This window comes from Streptopelia decaocto (genome assembly GCF_964273445.1).
Source record: "Streptopelia decaocto genome assembly, chromosome: 3".
In the NCBI taxonomy this organism is placed as follows: Eukaryota; Metazoa; Chordata; class Aves; order Columbiformes; family Columbidae; genus Streptopelia; species Streptopelia decaocto.
Window position 1 is genome coordinate 24,597,000 of NC_138656.1, and position 23,122 is coordinate 24,620,121.

Below are 23,122 nucleotides of genomic sequence, written 5' to 3' on the forward strand. Positions count from 1 at the left end.
ACGAGTTGTGGCATTTGACTGGTTGCTCTGCCAGCAAATACCCTGCATGGCTTGCCGCAAGACCTGTGCTGCTAGGACACATGCAAAGTCTAATTTGTCAGTTGGGTTCAAGTCACATTATAGATTTACCTTTTATTCTGAAATAATTGTTTATTAGCATCTCCCTAGGGGAGGGCAGCAAGTGCTGAATACTAGCCAACATCTGTCTGAAGTGTTACTGATTTGGAGGTGAGTTAGAGCCTGCCTTTGAACCACAGACATCTGAAAAACGAATAGCAAGAACTAAAATATTTTCTTTCTGGAAGGAGAAGCTGTGTACTAGGATTGTTGTTGTCAAAGGACTTGAAACCTTGGTTATTAACTTACTAGGTGTGGGTCTTAGACACAGGGAAATGATCCACTGGAGCAGGGGCTCCACTACAGCATTATGTCTCAATGCGCGTGCGTTTTCTTTATGATGAAACATTAACTACTTCCCATTAACATTAATTACTTCCATGCTGGGGAAGAAAAATAGCTGTGTCGGTATTTGTGGAGGGATGGCTCATGAGTCAGCTCTTAGGAGGTTTTGGCTTTTATCTTCCCAGAGCACCCTGTTGCTGCTCCCCTGGCACAGCGCGGGTGTGTCTGCGCAGGAGCCCTGCACAAGTTCTGTCTGGTCGCCAAGCGAGCCTGTTGTTTTGGTGTTCTGCTAGCAGCATTGAACAGCAAAAAAATAAAAAGGAATAATATTTTGTCCATTTTGTTTTAAATTGCTTTTCCAGTCTAGTTCAGTCTCACGTAGGAGACTTCGTGGTGTAGAAAAGCCTCATTTCCCTGTCACTAGACTTCTGTGTTTACTGTGAAACGTTCCTAGAAACCTTACAAAAAATTCCGTTTACACATGCAACGGGCAACCGTGCAGCTTGGGACGGCTTTATGCTGCCTGGAGCAACAGAGCTGGGCAGAAATCGCCAAGCGAGCTCTGGAAGCTGACACAAGACCGGACTCCTCGATGGCGTGGCACGCCTTGTAGCATCTGGTGAGCGTGAAAGCTCCGTCCCCTCCAGCCTGGACGCGGAAGGCGAGGGCGGTTCTCCCCGGGGCGGCTGCCGGTGCTCCCTGCCCGCCCAGGGCTCCGCGCCGCCCCGCGCCCGCCTCAGCCGCGCGGCCCTTCCCACAGCCCGGCACCAACGGCCGCCCGGCGGCCGTTACAGCAGCTCGCGCCGGACTGCGCCTCCCAGCAGCCCCCGCGCCGCTGTGGCGGGGCCGGGGCGGGAGGCGGCCGGGGGGTCCCGGCGCCTGCGTGGCTGTGCCCGGGCAGGGCGGCTGGGCTCAGCCGCGGGGGCGCTGTCCCGTGCGGTGGGGCTGGGCCGGCCCCCGCTCCCCGCTGCACCGCTCGATGCCATGCTGAGACCAGAGGTGTCCGCATCCTACCAGGAGGTACGGGAGGGAAGGACGGGACGGGGCTGGGCTGGTGGGCGGCGGGCCCTAGCTCGCTGGGAGGGACCGGGGCAGCCCCCCGGGCGGCGCTGCCTGTGCCGGGGCTTGCCGAGGGGGTACCCTCAGCGCTGCTGCCGTGAGCGCAGCTCGGCTCCGGTGTGTGGCTCTGCGGCTCGGCAGCGCTGGCGGAGCGGGGCGCCTGCCGCAGCTTCACTGGTTCCTGCTGGCCCGTCGGCATCTGCTGCAGCGCGGCCGAGCCCGCTGGGTCTGGCCGTGAGCCCGTCTGTGCCTCCCGGTGCTGCCCGCCGCACCGCCGGTAACCGCGCTGTCTGCTTGTAGCTGCGCTCGGCAGAAAGAAACGGGTGTTTCGGGTGCGCTTAATTTCATGTTTTACCTTTAAAAAGGGTTAATGTAGCTGGCAGCAGTATTTTTAAGCGTGTGAGCTGGGCACAGCTGGCCGGTGAGCTCGTTCGTGACAAGCGGCTGCGGTACCGGAGCACTGACATCGGAAACCGGAGGCCCCGTTCTCGCCCGGCCCGGAGCCCGAGACGGCGCTTGGTTTGCAGATCGATGTGCGGGCTTCGACAGCCGGAATTCCTTGCTCCTTCCTGTCTCGTACTAGAGGCAGAAGCTGTTTGTGCCAAGCTCGGCAGTGGTGGAGACTCGCTGCAGGTCGCTTCTGTTTGCATCTTGCTAGCGAAAGGAGTGCATATGTTCACCTTCCTCTGCATTTGATGGGTAGTTTAGGGCTCTGTTTTTATACATTCTGATTTAGTTTAGTATTGTCTGTTTAGTTTCAGCTTCTGGTTTCTTTTTAGGATAGAAGGCATTGGAAGGTGAAGAATCAGTGGACCAGAAAAGGCCTGTATGGACAAGTTCTCCTTTTATTTAAGAGGATTTTATCCAGTAGGAAGGTTTTATCCCATGATTATCAGGATGAAATGAACTCCTGTAAGAGCTTGTATTTAGTGGAGGTACTTGAGAGACTTAATGAAGTTGCATCGATACCTGAAGTGTGGCCTGGACTATGCATGTTACATTTCTGCCTTGTGTATCAGCCACCACTGACACTGCTCCATGTGTCTGAGATTGTCCCAGACTCTGTTGTGCAAGTCTAGATGGTGTGTAGGTGCAGCAGCTGCCGTTCCTTCCCTTCTCCAGCACCTGGATCAGTCTGTGATGCTCCTGCTCCTAGCAGGGATGCTGAAATGTCTGTAGCTGCCTTTTCTGAGCTTCCATTTGTCCAGTGCTTTTCTGTGTACAGGACTGAAAAGGAACTGCGGGGTCAGGAGCAGGCTCCTGCAGTTGTTTCTCACTCAGCTGTACATGCTGAGCCCAGAGGAATGCTGAGCAAAGGTCTGTTTCATGCTCTTCCTGCTCTTGACGTCCTATCCTATCTCTGTATCCTTTTGCATGTTTAACTGCTCTGCAAGTGTGTGCTTATTCTGCATTCACGCTTTGCCACTTTATCAAAAATAAGATGTAGGAAGAGCTGGCCCATGAGCGTATATACAGTTGGCATATTCCAGGTTCACTGTTGTCAATCGCCTTGGTTTGGGGATTCTGTAAAGCATGGAGAAAGTAGAATTAGCTGTCATGCAGTAATGCTGTGCTGGCTTCTCAGTTGTTAGGAAACTGCTGCTTAATACACCTGTGAGTCATTGGATTTGCAGGTCTGTGCTGCTGTGCCTTGTAGAGTCATTGTGCTGAGTGTTGTACACTGAGAATGCAGCGGCTGAGCCATGAATAGTGCTGGGCTTTTGGTGGCCTCAGTGGGTTTATGAAACTTCACCTCTTGTCAAGTCAGGTGTTTGGTATTTTCAGTGAAATAAGTTGGTTTTTGGGGGGGGTCTTGCTCATCAGCTCAACTTGCTGCACCTGAGGCCACGTTAGCACTCCTGCTTTTTGTTGCATGTTGTGTTCTTGCTTAAACTTGTGTTGGGATCTCCTTGCTATCAGGACTAGAATTTGCTTTCCCTCTGTGTAACCTCAGTTGATGGGGTGCCTGTACCTGGGGAACTGTGGCTGAACCAGAGAGGTGTGAAAGTCAGATGGGAAACTGCAGTGACTCTGTAACTTATGTTAAACTTTTTGGATCAGCTCCAGTATAAGGAATTTGCATTAGTCCAATTGGAACTGGCTTCTTAGCTGATTCAGCTTAACCAGTACAAGAGGTTCAGTGAATACTCATGTGTCAGAACAGCTTTTTTTGGATCAGGTAAACAAAGAGAGCTGGTATGGTTCTGCAAAAAGGATCAGAGTATTAATTTTCATTTATTTTAATTGAAAAAAATTCTCTTTAGTTGGACCCTGCTAAGCCCCCCTGCAAATGAGCCGAGATTAGCCAATTAGTTACCTCTATACCTCACACCACGGGAAATCATGCTTTATGTATATTCAAAGCATTTAAAAACAACTGGGTAACTGCTTTCAACTTGCTTTGTGTGGTGGAAGTGAATACAGAAATATGGCAGGAGGTGATGGGGACTTTACGTCAGGCTTTGAAGACGTAAAGTGAATGGACTCTTTCCTAATAAGTGCAAATGATGATTTGTTAATGGTATAGTAATGATTTCAATGCAGAATTAAAGTTGCTTGAAATAAAAGCACTTCCTTATGGATACATGCGTATTACTGTTGAGTAAGTTGGGGGTGTAAAGTTCAATAGCATTCAGTGTGGCTGCTATATTAACTGTGCCCTCATTTTTCTTGAGATCAGGACAAAGGTAATCTTTCATACCTAATTAGGTAGGTGATGCTGAGTGTTTAGCTTGGACAGTTACTGTATAACACATTATGTGCTGCAAGCTTATGCCCTGGTTTGCTTTGCTGTAATTTGCATGTCAGTCCCTACCATGAAAGAAATTTGGAAAATGTACAGGAGATACTTTATATAGATACAAAAAGTCTAACGCTTCCTGGTCTCATGTGATGCCTATCTGATCTGACAACCTTCTGACTTTGACGGAAGCGTCTTGGCGGTTTGGGCCCAGAGCTCTGAATACAAAACCAAGAAAACATCTGGTCTCTGTTGCTGTTTTAGAAACACTGGAAGACTAATTAGTTGCATAACCACTAATATATAATAATATGTACAGTGAGCTCAAATAAGTACCAGAAATGTAGGGATGTTTGGTTGTTGTAATGACCCACCTACCTATGTTGCTGAGACTGCATTTGAGCTGCTTGCCCTAATACCTGTCAAAATGCAACTTGCCCCTTTTGCACCTCTTTGTTAAGAAGTGCTAAGGCTCTGTTTGCTGGTATGTGCTGCGGTTTGTTTATGCCTAAAAATACATTCCTGAGTGACAGAATGAAGTTCCTGCTGATTTCAGAGGGCATTGTCCTAATTTGGGGTTTAAAGTGAGCTGAAGCTGCCAGGGAAACAATTACTTTGATCTTGAAAGAAAAGGTGATGTTATTGTTGAAACAGCAGGGTGGAAGAAGGTTAAATTTAATGTGCCGTCATTCTCTTAATTTTGGCTGTTGGTCTACGTAAATGTGGCTCTTGCCTTGTGAACAAATGGAACAGATGTTGGGTGCTCTTGGACTGGGGGCATATTTTTGTGTGTTTGGTTAGTTGGAGCCTCTTTTATTTGTACCATAGAAATTCCAGCAATTGCAAGTTGAGAGCATGTTTGGAAATTGAACCACTGTTTTAACTACACAGCTGAGTGAAGATGTGGAGCGAGCATCTGAAAACCCAGCAGATGAGAGAGAAGGAGAGATGGAAGTTCATGAAGATACCAGCTCTGTTATTTTACCAGGTGAGAACTATTGACACAGAAGTTACCAGCTTTAAGTACCCGATAAGCTGCTTCCATGTGTGGTTGAGTTTGTTTAGTTTTTTAAATTGTATTTCTGAAAGGAAACAAACCAGTGAATTACTTATTTTGGGGAATAAGTGCTGATGGAAAGCCAAGGAGTCTTTTCCAAGGATTGAGAACATTTGTTTCTCATGAAAGGTGCTCAGTCAAAGAAGATTCAGCATATCTGGTTCTGAGGTAGCTTAGTATGTAATCTTCCTTTCTTATATATCTTACCTGAGTTGCCGTGTCTGTGATGGCAGTAGCTTGCAGGCAAAATCTGTGTCAGTTTTACGTGAGCAAGGTGCAATATTGAATAGATATGCTTTTAAACAGGTTTTGGGTTGGACTTGCTTTTGGAGGGTGCAGGGCAGTATTAAATGGGCTTGTTGCAGCTCAGATGCAGGTGTTAAGGTAAGCCAACCTGAAATGACAATCTCCTAAAGGTTTTGCAGCTGTTTAATTTCCTTGGCTGCCATCTCCTGGCATGTAGCTTGGGAACATGTGTGTAACCATGGACCTTCTTAAGAAGTTATGTGTTCAGCAGGATTTACTAAAAGGCTAGTGTTGGCTGTAGTAAGGAACAAACACCAAACCATGGTATTCTAGTTGAAGGGCAGAGTGTGGCATGGCCTGAAAGGGCCTGACTCATTAAATTACACCACACAAAAGAGTCCATGTAAAATATGCCTATTTATCTCCTTTCCTATGTTGGCTTTTAACGCTCCTTTTGCATGTTCAGCTGTATATCACTCACAATCAAAACGTGACATGTAACTCAAGAGTACATGAACTTTTCCCTTACAAGTATTGCTAAAAGAAATGGAAATGCAAGGAGTATGGGGAAAGCAGTGTCTATGAACAAGTGAGACCAGTGTGAAGATTTTCAGAAAATATGCTTTCTCTCAGTGAGAGAACTGAGTCAGTCTTTTTCTAGATGTAATTGGAAGAATCCTTTTGTGAGACTTTATGTAGTGTGCACAAGGAGTTATGAACTGGAGTCCAAAAATAAGAGGGTGACAAATACCTAGTGACTTCTGCCATGGTGGAGATGCAATGCAGGTACCTGTGTGAGAGCATTAGAATATATTAAATCTCTCTGCTGATGCGTAAGCATGACCACAGACTGGGAGTGGGGGAAAGGAGTTGCTTTTTCCAGGAGGAAAGATGGAACATTGACAGACATTTTTTCATATGAACTTCGACCTTTGTTTCCGAGTTGTCCTTGAGAATAAACTTGTTTCCTGCCTGCCATGTCCTTAAGCAGAGTGACAAATGCAACATGTGAAAAAGAGGCACAATCTTTGGATGATTGTGCCTCATGCTTGAGAAGGAAGCATCTGTCTAACTGATAATCAAAACCAGCAGTTGGTTTGTTGGTTTGTCTTTTTTTAATCTAGCTGAGTTTGAGGCTTACTTTCCTCTTTGAATAAATGCTACATAAATTCTGTCCAGCTATCTGTATTTTACAGTCCTAATCCATATTCTGTTTGGTTCCAGATAGTGAACTGGGTACCACTGCCCCTTCTTTGCGTTTCAGCAAGACCTGCCTAAAGAATGTTTTTTCAGTAATTCTCCTGTTTATTTATCTGCTGCTCATGGCTGTAGCTGTGTTCCTTGTCTACCAAACCATAAGTGACTTCAGGGAGAAGCTCAAGCACCCTGTGATGTCTGTCTCTTACAAGGAAGTGTCCTTGTACGATGCACCCGGTAAGAGTGGTAGCAAACAAAATGGGGTTAAGTTGTTGTTCACATTTATCTTATTTCCCATTTTTGATGTTGATTCTCCAGGGCCCAGAGTGCATGTAATGCTTGGACCCAGGTCTTTTACTTCCCCTTTTTTTAATCAATGTTGTGTTGAGTTTGCACGGAAATGTTAATATTATATGGCAGAGTTTGGGAGCTTTCACGCCAATAACATGAATGACAGTAGCTATGGAGCATTATGCAACATTTGATAGATAAGTGTTTTCAGACTCTAAAATGAGTCCTCTTTTAGGGAAAGAAGGTAATTCCTTATGGAAATAGTCCCAAAAGTGTATTGAGCAGGGTAGATGTTTATCAGGACCTCAGTGCTGCACTGGACAGTGAGATGCTGTTGACCCTGAAGAAGGTGAATTTCTCAAACCTATCCCAAAATAACCACAATGCCACTTTCTGCTGCTGTTCTGCATTGTTTACAACTTAGTATTACATCAGTAGGCAGTGAAAATGTGATGTGACTGCAGGGAACAATGTTGGCATAAAAACACAGTGTGGCATCAGAAAAATGTGTTTCAGTTTGCAGGAGGGATTACGCCATAGAAGCATGTTTGAATAGTGAGTTCTGTTGTTATTATTATTTTTTTAATTATCCAGTAACCATTCATATATAGAGCTGTGGTGGAAACGCAGCTCAAACAGTCATAGGTCAGTTTCCAATTTAAAAATAACACTTTTGTTTGAAGTGTTACCACATTTTGCAAATACCCGCTCTGGCAATTGTGGCTGAAAGGTCAATGCCTCAAGTTGTCGCCATACTCCTGTAGTTGTTTTTCTCTGTGGTCAGTTAGGCTCAGCTCTTTAAGTAGGTCCTTGTGTTTGGACCATATGGATCTGCCTATAAGAGCAGGCTTTTCCCTCTTTTATTTTACTTTCTCTCTCTTTTTTTTTTTTTTTTTTTTTTTTTTACTTTTTGTGAACTTTTTATACAGCAAGAGGAAGAAAATGTCATTTAAAGAAGCAGAGCAACATACATGTAAATCCAGAAGTACTGGTGGGGATCCTTGAAGGATCAGAGAACTTGAACTAACGTAGCCCTTTACTTCATTGCTCTGTTAAGGTGTTGAGATGGCAAGTTGCAGGCATGGAGCACTGAAGAAAGGGATAAAGCCTGTTTAGACTGAAACATGCTGGCTGCTTTGACGTTTCGAATTTTAGTGGACAAGTCATGTCAGTAGTGAGAGTTAATAATATCTAATGAATCATACTTTTTTTTTTTGGTAGTTGGTCTAGATTATCTTCAAGCAAGCTTCTTTCCAATACTGAATGTGGCATGTGTGGTATAACAGGATTTTTGGGCCCTGTATTTTGCTAGCCTTCTACTGCTGAGGTGACTGAGGTTCTTCTAATGCATGCTGTTGGTCTGAAACAGTAGGTTTATTTTATATGTGAATTTCCATATAGGTGAAGTAGTAGCCTACCTACCCAGTGATATAAGTAATAAGGGATGGTAACAGTTAGTACTTGTTTGATGGCTTTTTATCATGACATCATATTCAGTGAACAGACAATCCTAGATGTTCCAAAAAGTGTCTTTTTTACTTTTATTAGATCAGTCAGTGATCTTTAATCTGTCATGCATGGTACATACATTACTTCCAATTAAAATTTGACATGTTAAATATAACACCTGAAAACATGTACATGCTTAAGCACTACATGTCCTGTTTGACTTCATTAGCCTCATAACTTCACACATTCGTTTAATCTGGGGTAAGAGAGACTGTGTTATGTTAGCTACTGGCTTGTGGGAAGACGTGGGAAACTTTGGAGCTTCTGTGAACCTTCGGTTGTTGTAACATAATATGAACCCTGATTTTTTTCAGTGCACTGGCGGGGGTTCTGTCCTGATGCAGCTGGCACTTTTGTCCTGCTCCAGAAAAATGCTGAAGCATGTGGTTCGATATGATTGTTTTGCTGGATCTTGAGGATGTCTCAATATCTGTGGGATTAAATCCCAGAATGAAAATCTAGGTACTTGGGAAAGAAATCAGCTCTCTTCAGTGTTTTTTCTCCCCAAACAGGTATTGCCTTTTACCCAGGCAAGGCTCAGCTGCTTAGCTGCAAGCATCATTATTATGATCACATTCCGCCTCTGATAAATCCAGGTCAGCCAGGAGACATCGAATGCACCACTCAGAGAATCAACTACACGGATCCTTTTACTAATCAAACTATGGTAATAATAACATAAAAGAACAAAGCTTATTCAGTGGAGTTTTTCTGCTGGTAATGGTATTTGAAAGTAAAAATATGTACTTAGTGCTGCAAAAAATTCTTGCTTCTAGTTTTTTTTTAAGCCATCTATCCTATTGTTTTTAGAAGTGTAAAAGACCCTAGTCAGTGTGTGTTTGTGTGTGTGTTATGGAAGACCAGCTGTCATGTGGGTGTGTGTGGCATGAAAACCTGAATGGGACAAAATAAGTAATTTTTCACAATGAAACTTCATTCCTCTCCTAAATGAACTGGCAAGCGTACTCCTTGATATAGTAAATCTAGCTTTGACTGAAAGCAGTAGCAGTAACTCCATTAAAGCAGGATAGCTTATCTCTTTTGCTATGTTTGCTAGGAGTTACATATTATTTTTGTCACCCTTGGAAAAATCTTAACTGGGCACCAGGCATTTCATTACACTAATGTACCGTGAGCCAAAAAGATGAGTACATTGTCTGTCTTAAATTGCCATTAAAAATAAAGGAAATCTAGCTTCTGTGTAAACAAATGTTCAAAATATAAAGTATTGAATATGGCCATTTGTATCTAAAGTGATTGATCATGTTGTTTTTAAGGAAACTAAACATTAACAAACTATCTAGGTACCTGTTTTGGTCATCTTTTTTTTTCTTAATGCTTTGCCTTTTGTCTAGTCAACATTTCTTTCTGGGAAGCAGCTCCTTAGTATATTTGAAAGTAGTATTCTAGGTGCAAGTCTAATTTAATTTCTGCCACTAATATGCTCTTTTTGCATGTTTTAACAGACTAAGAACCTACATTTTATGCTGCATGGTAGATTTATTTAGAAGCTTGCTGATCCCATAGGCTCTAGTCCTGCAGTGGAATGGAGAGGCACTGAGGCAGAGATGTCTGAACCACTCACAGCCCTGTTCAAATTGGCCAAGTCCTTCTGCAAGCAGCAGCTTGCTGTTCTATATCATGCCTGCACTACTTTAAGTTGTATTCTACCTGCTAACATTTTTATTTTATTTCAGTGTTTTCTTTAAGCAGCTTAACTTGAGGTACTGTGGGCTGTGAATCTGTTCCTCTTTCTCAAAGAGAAGCCTGATGTTCTCCACATCAACTTATTTAATGTCAAGAGCTGAAATGTTTTAGACTTTAATGCTCAAAACAGTTTTGATTGTCCAGAATGCAGGTTGCAGGGCCTTGACTGGTAATTCCACATGAATCCAAAGGACTGTGGTAGAATGAAAGCAGATTTCTTAGAAAACCACAAAATCTTGATATAAGGACTTCATTTTTAAACTAGAAGGAGGGATTCAGTTGGCATTCTTGTTAGATATTTTAATAGATGTATACTTCGTCATGGCCAAGAAAATCTTGGTGTGTATTAGATTTCTATAGAGTATTAGTGCCAGGTGGCAAATTAAAGAACAGAAAATGAGGACTCCTTTGCTACTCTCACCACCTCTCTGTTTGCTTACAGAAGTATGCTTTGGTTGTTCAAGGCCCTCGTGATGTGAAGAAAAAGGAACTGGTGTTTTTGCAGTTTCATTTAAATGGAACGGACCAAGATTTTAGCGCAATCGACTACCTCCTGTTTTCTTCTTTCCAGGAGTTCATCAACAGGTATGGAAATGGATGAGCCTGTAATTGCATTGAACTTGCTACAACAATACTAGTGAAAGCAGGGTTTTTAAGTGAAAATCAGACAGGCTTTTTTTTTTCTTCCGTGTTTGGGTTACACTGGTACTCTTTCGTGTCTTAGGTTACTAATATTACTTTTTAGAAATTGAAGTGAGGACTTTTTCAGTGACAAAACTGCCCTTCAGCTATGCTTCAGCCATTTGTTGCTGCATTTTCTGTAAGTCTGAAGCTTGTGCTGGCTCACTGCTGTTGTCGGCTGTGGGTGATCAGGAAGTGTGCTATCCTGCAAAGTGAGCTCAGGAAGTGCACTGAGAACACTAATGTTTCTGAAGTTTTTACTTTTATATATATATTTTTTAAAGCAATTACTGTGAAGATCAGATCCCTAGATTGATTTGTTGTGATTTTGTTGAAAGATTAACTGTATGGCTTTATGTAAGATTCTACAGAATGATGTAATTTCATAGATGGGGTTTTCAGAATTGCTTCATATTGGTTTGACATTGGTGCCATTGGAATTATTGATCACCCTTCTTCCAGTTATAACAAGGAGTAGAATTAATCCTGCCTTGAACTTTCTTGAATGCCTTACCCTTTTTTCCACCTTGTGAGAATGAATTCCATACTGTTAGATTTTTGTTTTATTTAAATTCGAGTTCTGTTCTTCTCTCTGTGGTCCAGATGAAAAGCTAGACAAGATATATTAGTCACAGTGAGACTTAGCCTTAATTTGGTAACAGTCACATGTTCAGTGAAAAAAGGCAGAGGGGAGAAAGGCCATATGCAGAACAAAATTAGTTGAGGGAGCGGAAGAGAAATAACAGATTTTATCATAACAAAGCATTTGTGGAGGCTTGGACAGGATCATACTGGTGCTTGTCAGATGGAGCAAAGACTGGAAGTGTTCAGTCTCAGTATCTCTGGGTGGGCAAAGACCAATTACCTGAATTTGCTCTTTACAAAAGTATTCCTACTTCAGTGAAGGAGAACTTAAGTCATTAAGTACTTTCTGTAACTGAACCTCATAAAATCCTAATGTTTTAGGTATATTAGGCATTGACATTTCAGGGTGAGAAAATACCAGTTAAGAGTATTGTTGTAGAGGGTGCTACTTGTTCCTTCTGTGTTGATTTTTTCACAGTTTTTGTGGCTTGTGCCGCAGTTAGTGGTATGTACAGTGGAATCGATACCAGCAAGGTGCACAGCTGTGTCTATACTGCAAGACATGAGCACTGTCCGAGACCAACTCTGGTGAAACACAGAGCAGAAGGCACAGTTGTGTTGCATCTGGTTCCTGCCTCTTTGCAGAATGAGCCAACTTGCCAAGACACAGCTTGGTCTGAGCATACTTCAGTCTTGGAAGTCACATTTCTGTGCTTAGTGTACCAGTTTGCAGATAAGCCATTTTAAAGAGCTGTTTCTTCCCAAGTTAAAGCGTATATGTCCTGCTTAAGTACTTCTGCAATCAAGCTGCACGTCTGCATGCTGCTGGCCCAAATGCTTGTGCCACATGTTGTGCAAAGGCAGGTTAGAAATGCAAAGCAGCAATAAACACTATCACAAAGGTTCTAGCTTCAAGGCTATGTTTGTGCCAGTGTAGGTGAACAAGTAAGAACCATCTGTAGGCTGCCTTGGAGAAACCTGGATTGCAACCTCTTGCCTCCAGTTTGCCAGGTCAAACTGGTTAGGTGGCAGAATCGATCCCTGAAGCAATGGGGGAATGTCATGCCTTGTCTCACTGTTGGTAGGCACCAGAGAGCAAAGGCTGAGCCTGGGTTATGTTTGCAGCAAAGTGAAAAGGTAGGAAATAGTGGTGTCTGTTTGGGACCGCATCATTTCTGCCTGTTTGCAGCAGGTGGTAGGAATGTGAGTTAAAACTGGTTTTGAAGTAACCCAGATGATGGTAAGATTGGCAAAGGTATGTAGGCCTTTAAACTCAGTAGTAAATGATCTGCATGTCTAGGTGAAATACAATAAGAGAACCAGTTGTGCACCAGAAGCCAATTGTGTCTCTTTTATAGCATCCTTCAAAGCTTGGTACAAATTGTATGGCTTGTCTTGCTCAGCCTTGTGTCTTGCTGTCCTGGTGTCCTGGGGTATCAACTGGACCAGGCTCAGGGCAACTTGAAGGTTGTTTTCTCCTGACTGTGAAGTGCATGTGAAACCACATGCATTTGTGGAATATACTTGTTCTGTCCAACTTGCAGCAGAAGAGAAAATAGAAATGATTTCCAGTTCATCAGCGGTTGCTAAATTTAGTTGATGGGAAGTCTGGACAAAGATGTCTGTAGAAACTGTTGCGTATTGACAACGCAAGTTTTGTCCTTCCATGCAGCCTCTAAAAACTTCAGTTACTGGCTGCTGTTAATGACTTTTCCTGACAAAGTGTCTCACTGGTTATGAGAGCATATTATTAGCACTGTGCCCAGCAGTTAATGTGAGGTGTTATTAAAGATATTGAGATATATGCTAAAACTCATGAGATATCATAATTACCTATACATTTTTTTGCAGTGGCTGTAAACAGCTTAGGTTGGGCTTGGCAGGCAGACTGCTGTAAGATACATGTGCAGGGTATTCCATCGTCTTAAATCACAATCCAAACTCCCTTGAAATTGGTGAGAAGAGTCCTGCTGTATCTACACCACAGTTCCTGTGTAGGCAGGATTATGTGCAGCTCACTTTTGCTTTAAATAGCAATAATTGTATCAGTGAATGCTGCTGCAAGTGTCAGCAATAATAAAAATAGCATCTAGGAACTTGTATCTTTAAGGGATTTTTCAAGGCATAGCAAGTGGTGAGGACTCAAGATACAGCTGTTTCTGTCAGGGGTTTTATTCTGTTGCTCCTGGGTTAAAATTGGGTCGACAGACTACATGAAACTGGCACTGCATGCTAGTTGTGTTCTGGCCATCACAGAACACTGCTGGACTGTGTGCTGTTGTTGGCCTGTGAGTTGGAGGGATATTGCCACTGGCTTTTTTTTTTTTAAGACAGTGGCAGCTGCTGTCTGTACCATATTAATTGGAAGGAAGAAAATAATGAAACCCTTGCAAATTACCAAAAAAGTGTAGTTAAAAATACAAGTTCCTTTCCTAAACTGTCATTAGTATAATACATGGGTTAAGAAGAAAATCCTCTTGAACATATTATTGACAAAACTACTGTTAGTGTAGCATGTAAAATAACTTACAGTCATGTGAGATGATGAATACCAGTCTGAACAGATCAGAGATTATTCAAGGGTCTGAACAGAACTCCATGTTCTTGTCTCTGGTCTGGATTGCTGTGTGCAGAGAAATCAATGATAACATAGAAGGGTTGAGATTTTTGGTACCACACCGTCTGGTCACCAGAGAGCACTGGCTGTGGGGAGAGCGGGGCTTTGTAGCTCATGTGAGTGAGACAGTGGCCTCTTGCGCTTCTTTTTCTCTGCTGTGATGGAGGAATTTTTGCATGGTCTTGAGGTACCATTAATATCCTGGGAGAGCCTGCTGCAGAGTATTCCAGGAATCTTACCATACAGCTAAAGGGCACTATCATAGGTAGAAGAACTTACTGAACAAAATAAAATGAAATAATGTGCAGCCTTTGTATGTTGTCTGTCTTTGGGGTGAAGAAGGAATTAAAATAAACTGCCTGGAAAATTATTCTTCATCTTAAAATCCCTTACCTGTCTTGTGTTCACTTAGCTGTGTGCGGTTTTTAAGATGCTTTATTTGCTATTCGCTATGAATTGTACAAACCTTGTGCCTCTCTGCTCTCCATGCCCTATTCCACCCACTCCTTTTTATTTTTCCTGGCTCGCTGGCAGTGGTCTGGATTATGGGCACATGCAGGGAGATGCCTTCTCAGATCACTTCTCCACAGCTTCTCCTAAGAGATTATTAATCTTTTTCAAGACTACAATTACTGTCAAAGGCAAAGTATACTACTGCTCTCTGTTTAGCATGTAAGTTGTGGCTGTAACCTTCAGCTCTGTATCATAACTTCCTGCCTCGATTTTCCATGTTGGTTTGGAAAGCTTTCCTGCGATGCTGGCTTTAGTCAGGCATTACGCATATGACTGGCCTGTAGAGTGCTAATTTTATTTGTTCCTCTGAGTGGCAAAGCCCCCATGCTCTTCCGTGCTGTCCCATCAGTTGCTGCTGTACCCACATACCGAAGGGGGAAGAAATCATTGTCTCATTAGGTCTCCCAGTGTCATTGGTTTTTTATGGTGAGTAGCAGTCAGGTGATCGGCTTTGTTCTGATGCTTTGCTTATATCTTCCTTGGGGGGTTAAGGACGTGCACTGCCACCCTGGTGGGATCACTAATCAAGCACCTAATGTAACAAACAGATAAAGATACAGCCTGTGCTTTTAATGATTTATGACTCATCACAGTGGTCTACCCCTTCATTTCAAATGAAACCTTGTTGAAAAAGCAGCTGCAGAGCCAGGCTTATTTCATAGAGATGACATGGAAGTAGCTAAAATCACAGTACTGAGGAGCTCCAAGTAAATAGCCTGGTTAATGCATTGTGTCATGTGCAGTAGGTAGAGAAAGGATGGAGACCAGATATGCCTTAGAGCTGCCTCATTACCTCTTGCTGCGTGAGAGGTATTGGAAGCCTTAAAATGGGTTATGGTAGCAGTATTAAAAAAAGATACAAAACAGTCCTGCTGTTCTGGGGCTACAAATACCTGTGATTGCATTTGGGAAAACAGCCATGTTATTAAAGGTGGGAGCCTTACACCAAAGGTACAGTGTTTCCACAATAGTAGGAATACACTGAATGTAAATTGCAAAGCATTTTAAGTATGTCTGCATTGCAACCAGTTTATTTGCATCCCAGCAATGGGCTGAGAAGCCTGCCCTGCCTCTAGGCTGTTCCTTCCATCTCTTGCTTTCTAGCATTGTGGTGACTTGTTTCCTGCAGTCCTGGCTCTGCTCCTCTCTGTCCCAGAGATGACAGATGAGCAGAACCAAGCTCCCCTATAAGGCAGAGCAATCCTGGGGGCAGGTAGAAATCTAGGGTGGTGGGGCACCAGGTGAGTCTTCTGTGATTAAGAACACATGAGTGCAAGTGGTACCATTAATCAAAACATAAGTACTCAAAATGTTTTAGGTATGCTGAATTTTAGCAGTTGAAACATAAAAGGAATTGCAAATGCATTTTGAAGTGCCTGTAGGTCTGACGTTCTCCTGCCTACAGTGCTCTGGTCCCACTCTGAGCTCAGTCAGTAATGTAATGGTCTTTTTCCTTTAGTCCAGAAAAAGCAGAATTTATGAAGGACTGTGAAAGTTCATACTCAAGCTGGAAGTTTTCCGGAGGCTTTCGAACTTGGGTCAAGATGTCCTTGGTGAAAACAAAAGAAGAAGATGGTAGTGAGACTGTTGAGTTCAAACAAGAGGTAAAAAAAGAAGAACATCAGGAAGAGTTTTTTTGGGGCCTGTGAGGGGTTTTTTTGTTTGTTTCGTTTGTTTCTTTGCATCTATTACGCCACTTGCCACTGAGCAGTTTTGGCTGTACAGCTGCATCCTTTCTTAACAGGGAGAGGTTCTGTAAAAGCATAAATGTCTTGATGTGTGCGGCTGTCGGTAGGACTTGGTGAGACATCTCATGAAAACATCCCCTAATGGGGAGGTGAGAAAGTCCAGGGCTTGAACGTGTTGTGACAGCTGTAGTCTGAGGTAAGTGTCCAAAGAGACGGACATAGAAATGCTAACACAGCTGCCTTTAGTTAAAGATGTGGAACAATTGCCAAAGGAATTGTCTAAATAATAGCCGGTATTGGAAAGAGGTAGTGTTTAGGTTACCACAAGGGCTGATATGAGGATGAAGAGGTAAACATAAGCCTTTTATCCTTTGTAGCATTCTCCTGTCTGCTTTTTGATGGGGACTGGGATTTTTATCTGTTGAGTATCTTTATAAAAATGGAGTAACTTAACTTCTTGCATCATTTAAAACTAGAAAATACGCAGGTGGAAGATGCAAACTTAGCTGGAGATTAAATGAGTTTGACTTTCATTCCCGTGCTGTTCACACTAATGGACAAGAGACTAATTGTGTTTTGAGTTTGTTATCTTGCTCCCAGTGTTGGTTGGGGATAAAGAGTCTTGTTGGTGATAAGAAACAAGAATTTTAAGATAAATCTTTTTTCAGACAGTATGTGTTTCAGAGGCACCATGGTCTCTTAGTGTACTGTACACTTGGAAAGAGTACTTTGTGGAGATTAAGATGATGCAGAATCTTCAGTTCCCTGATCTTTAATTTTCACAGTTAGGGCCTTATGGGAAGAGCAGAGCTGTGACTGAGGTGGGTACCCTCCTGCTCCACTGGAGGAGGCAAAGCCCAAATCCATGCAAGTCCCAAGCTATGCCTTAGTTTGGAGGAAAGGATGCATCAGTCAGCTGCTGCCATGGATATGCTAACAGCAGTTCTCTATCTATCCCACATTGCCTACAGCTCTGTATCACTTGCCATTTGGTACTTACCTAGTGTAGCACTTTTGAAAGTCATCTTTTGTGTGCCCAAGTCTAACATGGTGTGAAGTGGAAACAAAAGGCTGATTGAAACTCAGAAAAAGCTGAGCTTTTTGTGACCATGAACATACATTTAGTCCAGCAGTTATGATTCTGATCATCTGGGTAGATGAATGCTGTGTTGGGTTTATTTGGTTTTGTGGGGTGTGTTTGATTAAAAGACAAACAAACAAAACCCTAGGAAATAGGAATCAGTACAAATATGGATTTTGGATTGCAGATCCCTCTTAACAATGCAGTAGAAGTTGAAATAGCTCAGCCATAAATTGTACTTGCTTTGTTTGACAATGTCTTCTCAAATTGCATAAGGAAGTCCATTAGCCTTTCAAATCTAAAAGTGGGAGACAACGTACCAGAACGGTGGATACAAATATTAGGTCAACTACCAGAGTCAGTCAGTCTGCTGACTGCCTTCATTTAGCTTTGTGTACTGTGTGCTTCCTGGTGCACAGTTTTCTGGAATGAGTGTAGTTGGAGTGATGGTATGCTGCAATTATTAAATGAGCTGTAGAAGTATGGGGTAAGCCTGCAGCAAAGGTGTTGGACCAGAAAACATGAGGTGGTGAAGCTCCCATGTGCTCTGGATGGACACACATAGTGTTCTAGCTCCCGCTTCTTCGTGTTGGCAGCCTAAAATCAGGTCAGGCAGAGTGTGTGGAGATGGCCGATAGAAATCGTGAAGTATTTGTAAAGAAACTAGGTTTTTGTGGTAGGTAATAAAATGTCTGTTTTCATAGCTATAGTTCCTGTCACAATCCTGAAATGAAGTTACAGTACTGCTGGATTACTTCCAGTACAGTGTTAAACCAGTGTAGGAAGAGCGGCAGGATACCCCTGTGCACTCACCAGGATGTAAATAACTCCTTTGAGGGCTGGAGAAGGGAGTGGTTCTTCCATCACGTTTTCAGCTGCAACTCCGGGTGCTTTCCTGTTCCGTAACTGCTTGGCTGTTGAGTGGTTTATATTGTCTCCTAGTGGCTCAGGGGTGGTACAGACTGGTGTGACTGCCTGTGTACAAACCCCTGTAGTTCCCCTCTGGGCTGGGGGTGTGTTACAAGATAAATGTTCTTCTGAGACCTGATGTCTTAAGACTATGGTTTCATGTGGCTGTATCATCGAGCTGGTACCCTAAACTGGTGGAATTACGCTGAAGCTCTCTGCCAGTCACTGCTAGTTTAAAACAGTAACCTGGTTAATGGGCAGTATTGGGAAGTATGGTTTTGTTAACATCTGGGCTTCCTTCCCTTCTGTTTTCATTCTGCACTTGCTAGAATCTTCTGCTTTATCCTACAACTGTTTTTTGGTTAAGTCTTCCTGCTACCATTGTGAAGTTCTCTGATAAATAAAAGTAGTTTACTATTTATTTATGAGGACTTTCCAAATGATGTTTTACTCCAAGTAAATGAACACTGTAAATGTTATTTCCCCCCTTGAAAGGGAAAACCTATGTGACATAATAAAGGCCCTGAATACCAGTGTAAAAATGGTATTGCAGTGTTTCACTAAGTGAGAAACAGAAAAAGAATATGAACATGAGACAGGTGGAAGAAACTGCCCTTTCCCGATTTTGGTAGCCTCATCTTCCAGGTAGAGGAAGGCCGAGTCCCTGAACAGTCTGCTGTTTTCTCCTTCTTACAAGCCTTTTTTGTTGTACAGACGACTCATCACACCACTGAAGGAAGTAACCTGCATCTTTTTATTTCCCTCTCCAGACTAGCGTGGTTAACTATATTGACCAGAGAACTAAACCAAGAAGTGACCAGCTGTTTTTTGTGGTGTTTGAATGGAAAGATCCATTTATACAGACTGTTCAAGATGTGAGTAACACCAGTCCCTTCTCAAATCATTGGCTGCTTGTACATACTCATGGTTTTGTGTGTGCGTGTGTGCAAGCCTGTTACCTCACTCCTAGCAGAAATTCAGAGGAAGAGTGAGGTTACTTCTGAAATTTCAGTCTAGGCTCTTCCTTATATCCAATTTGTGTTCTGCAGAGGTCAAGACCATTTGATGCTTTTTCTTGGCTTGGAGCATTCTGTTTGCAGCTAAACGTGCACATAGCTAAGAAAAAGCACATCCCCTGTGTTCTAGCCAAGTGTAGCTTCAGGTCAAGTCTGAACTTTCTGCTTAAATAAGCATGCTTTTGATTTAATGCCTTTTTAGTGACAAGTAAGAAATCTAGGCTTAAATCAGAATAATAAAAATAAATAACTAGTGCATTTTTTTATCCCTTATTTGATGAGAATTTGGTACTGCAATCAAATGCAGAAAAAGCACTTGAAAAATGTAGTTCAGTATAGAATCATAGAATCATTTTGGTTGGAAGAAACCCACAGAATCATCAAGTCCAACCATAACCTAACTCTAGCATTAAACCATGTCCCTAAGAACCTCATCTGAACGCCTTTTAAACCCCTCCAGGGATGGTGACTCCACCACTTCCCTGGGCAGCCTGTTCCAAAGCCTGACAACCCTTTCTGTGAAGAATTTTTTCCTAATATCCAATCTGAACCTCCCCTGGTGCAACTAGAGGCCATTTCCTATTCTGCAGTCAGAGGTGTATGATGTGCCAGACAAAACCACTCAGCTACTGGAACACTTCAAAGCTGTGCAGGTGTGTGTTGGGGGTACATGTGCTTCAGGCATGTGAGCTAGATCTTGTTTTCCTGGTGTTCGAAGGGAGAATGTCAGGTACATTTGCCCTCCCCAGAAAAACGCAGAACTGCAAAGTGTGCAAAGACAATCTGTTTAAGATTTTTGCATTTAAAGTGGCCCTACCTGACAACCAAAATCACCAGCAACATCCACAATGTACTTGTTGTCTTGCGCAAAATGGGAGTGCAAATGCAGAGCGTGCAGGTCAAGAGTTGGTCCTTCATACTCCTGCTGTCATGGCTGTACTGGTTCAGGTGGTGACTTGGAGACACTGTGCTCATGCTGACCCTCAGAGCAGTGTGCTACTGCATTGCTGCCTGAGCCCAGCTCTGCTTGCTTCATCTGAGATCCTAGAAGTCATCCTTGTACCTAGAGGTGTGAGAATTGCAAACTACAGAGAAACTTAACTACTCTTGAATAAAATGGCATTAAAAACAGAAACATAAAATACTTGCTGTAGGTCTACAGAAACAGTTACCACTGTCAAAACTTGGATTAGCCTTACAGTGCTGTCTTGTTAAAGCCTTCCAGTAGCTGCTGCTTTGAGCTGCTTATTTTTGTAAATCTTTAAATAATATGGTAAATTAAATCTATAATCTTTAGAGATACAGTTAAACTGCTAATTTTAAGTTTTAAACAATCCAATAACCTGAAATAGTCTAAAAAATTTCACACCTGGTACAGAGTGGTTTCTTCCTGACAGAAGGAATCAGAAAAACCATGGTGTGAGGCAGATGTGTGGAGAAGGCATGACAGGCCACTTCTGCGGCAGAAAGAAGCAGCTGCAAAACCCTTCACTTTGAAAAATGGAATTACTACTGACTAGGTCTAATATATGCTGAGTCAGATGAGGGGAATAATATCTTTAATCTCTTTCAGATCGTCACAGCAAATCCCTGGAACATGATTGCTCTTCTTTGTGGTATCTTTTTGGCCCTGTTTAAAGCAGCAGACTTTGCTAAGTTAAGTGTTAAGTGGATGATCAAAATTCGAAAGAGACATCTGAAGAGGAAGAGTCAAGCGATGAACCACATAAACTGAGACTGACTGCCTTTTAACTATGCATAACAGAAGGGACAGAAAGTAACTGGAGTAAACTTTGATCAGCCATACAGCAACTGAAGATGCAAACCAGATATGTTTTCTTCAGGAAAAACAATGACTGGAGGAACAGACTATTGAGCTGGCCTTTGAATTTCAGAAAGGAGCTAACTCTAGGACAGGTCTAACTAACTCATGCTTTTCTATTCTAAATTTAACAAGCTTACCTCAACGTATGAGGGGACTAAGGGAGAAGGAGACAATTCTCTCATGTTCAGAACATCACTGCTGTAAGGGTTCAGCTCTAAAAAATGGATGGTGTTTGAATGCATCTCAGAACAGGAGACCATTGAACTTTCACATGAGCTGTGACCTGCATCTGCTGCCATCACACAGTTAATTCCTCAATGCTGTTGAGTGGAACGGAAGGTAAAGCACTCAACAGTCTGGCCTCCCCTCTCCAAAGTACACATTAAAATACACTGGAAGTCTATTACATGTAATTTTTGATTTAAAATACAGTGACTTTAATATTAAAAAAAAATTACTTCAAATAAGATCTTGTGTACGTTCATTGAAACTACCTGCTCCCAGATTCAGCTGGTGCTGTACAGGAGGTGGTGTAGGTAGGAGTATTAGATCAAGAAGATAAGGTGAAAAACAAAAATCTATTCCTGATCAGTCCAACTCAACCAGTAAACTCAGCTCTATACCTGGGCTGCTGAGCTGATGGCAAATTTCGAAGTCTGTCAGAGGCTGTTGCTCTTCCCTCTTTCCCTAAGTCTTTGCTAAGGAAGTACAAAACAGTCTTTCATCAGCCTGGCATTTAAATGTGCTGCTCTATTATATAGAGAATGCGTGCTAACGAACTGTGCTGCAGTGGTGTAGTCTTTTTCTTCCTTATAAGTCCTTTATTAGTCTAGATGCCCAACTCAGACTTGTGGAGGCGACAGGAGCAGCGCACCGCTCCGTGTTTGCTCTGTAGGCTTTGTTGCAAGCAAAGCAGCATGCCAAATCATATTTCCTTCTTCCATCCTCTACTAACAGAGTATTAATAAGAACAGTAAGTATATCAAAAGTACCCTCTCATTCTTTTTTTGCCTTCTAAAGAGGCATTGTAGAACAAAATTTACTACTTCCAGCTGATTTCCAGAGCAAAAGCATAGGTACAGAGACAGCTGAGCTCTCAACTCCTCCCTGTCAAAGAAACACCCAAGTGTTCCTTTAACAAATGATATTACAGCACCTTTTTATTGGATTTTACAAAAATATTTAGAAAGAACAACTTGATCAGGTACCAATGCATCCTACTGCATTTTGTGTTCTTTTTTTGCTAATGAGGTCAGAGAAGGTGAGCTAGAAGATAAATTTGCCCCAGCTCTAGGCTAAGCAGGAGGTGTGGTTAAATAAAGGATGCGCTCCTTTCTGCTCTATTTAATGCACTTTTTTTTTTTCCAAAGCAATTCCCATATTTATCAACTTCAGTCATCAGTACAAAACAGTCTTTCATTTCTTTTTATCATCTCAGCTATCAAGATTTTTTGTTTTATAAGGAAACATTGTTACTGGAGGAGGCCACCTGATGCCAGCCAAAAAAACCTTTATTTTGGGTGTCTATTTATAGGAGTGATACTAATAGCAAAGTGTTGCACAATTTGTTGGAAATGGCCTCTTACAGCTAGTGTTGTTTTTCTATTACTCATTCTTGATGTCCATATTTGTAAATTCTTTAACAACTCATAACAACTACAACTTGTTCTTTGCACCATTGCAAGGTGTTAAGATTCCCCAATGTCTGTATAATTTATTTCACCTAGACTTTAGAGCAGCTGAAAATATTTTATATCTTAGATTGGGGGGTTTTATTCTTATATGGAAAAAATACACTAACATACAAAACTGAGGTAAGCTGTGTCTGCATGACAGTGATTTCCCTCCTGAGCTGGCAAAACACACCTGTGCAGGCCCCAGGGTGTTCAACATCTGGTTTCAGGACTTCAAGAAACACCATGAATAGTGAATGATTTTTTTCCCCAAAAAATTTTGGGCAGCTACTTACCAAGGCAGAATCTACTTTGGTGAGCTGATT

The 23,122-nt window shown here is 42.3% G+C and overlaps 1 protein-coding gene across 5 annotated transcripts; it reads left to right on the forward strand.

Moving 5' to 3' along the window:
- Window positions 1-806: 806 nt before the first annotated feature.
- PACC1 (proton activated chloride channel 1) lies at window positions 807-21,590 on the forward strand. 5 transcript variants are annotated; one of them, XM_082047711.1, is made up of 8 exons: window positions 807-1,021; window positions 5,030-5,189; window positions 6,729-6,938; window positions 9,014-9,168; window positions 10,651-10,793; window positions 16,064-16,208; window positions 19,053-19,157; window positions 20,872-21,590. In XM_082047711.1, exons 2-8 carry the CDS (start codon window positions 5,150-5,152, stop codon window positions 21,031-21,033), a joined length of 960 nt encoding a protein of 319 aa, XP_081903837.1. In that variant the 5' UTR covers window positions 807-1,021; window positions 5,030-5,149; the 3' UTR covers window positions 21,034-21,590. The 5 variants fall into 5 exon arrangements, with proteins under 5 accessions (XP_081903837.1, XP_081903838.1, XP_081903839.1 ...); XM_082047712.1 differs by lacking the exon at window positions 807-1,021 and adding an exon at window positions 1,142-1,422 and having other exon boundaries at window positions 5,093-5,189; window positions 6,837-6,938; XM_082047713.1 differs by lacking the exon at window positions 807-1,021 and adding an exon at window positions 1,145-1,422 and having other exon boundaries at window positions 6,837-6,938.
- The last annotated feature ends 1,532 nt before the right edge of the window (window positions 21,591-23,122 follow it).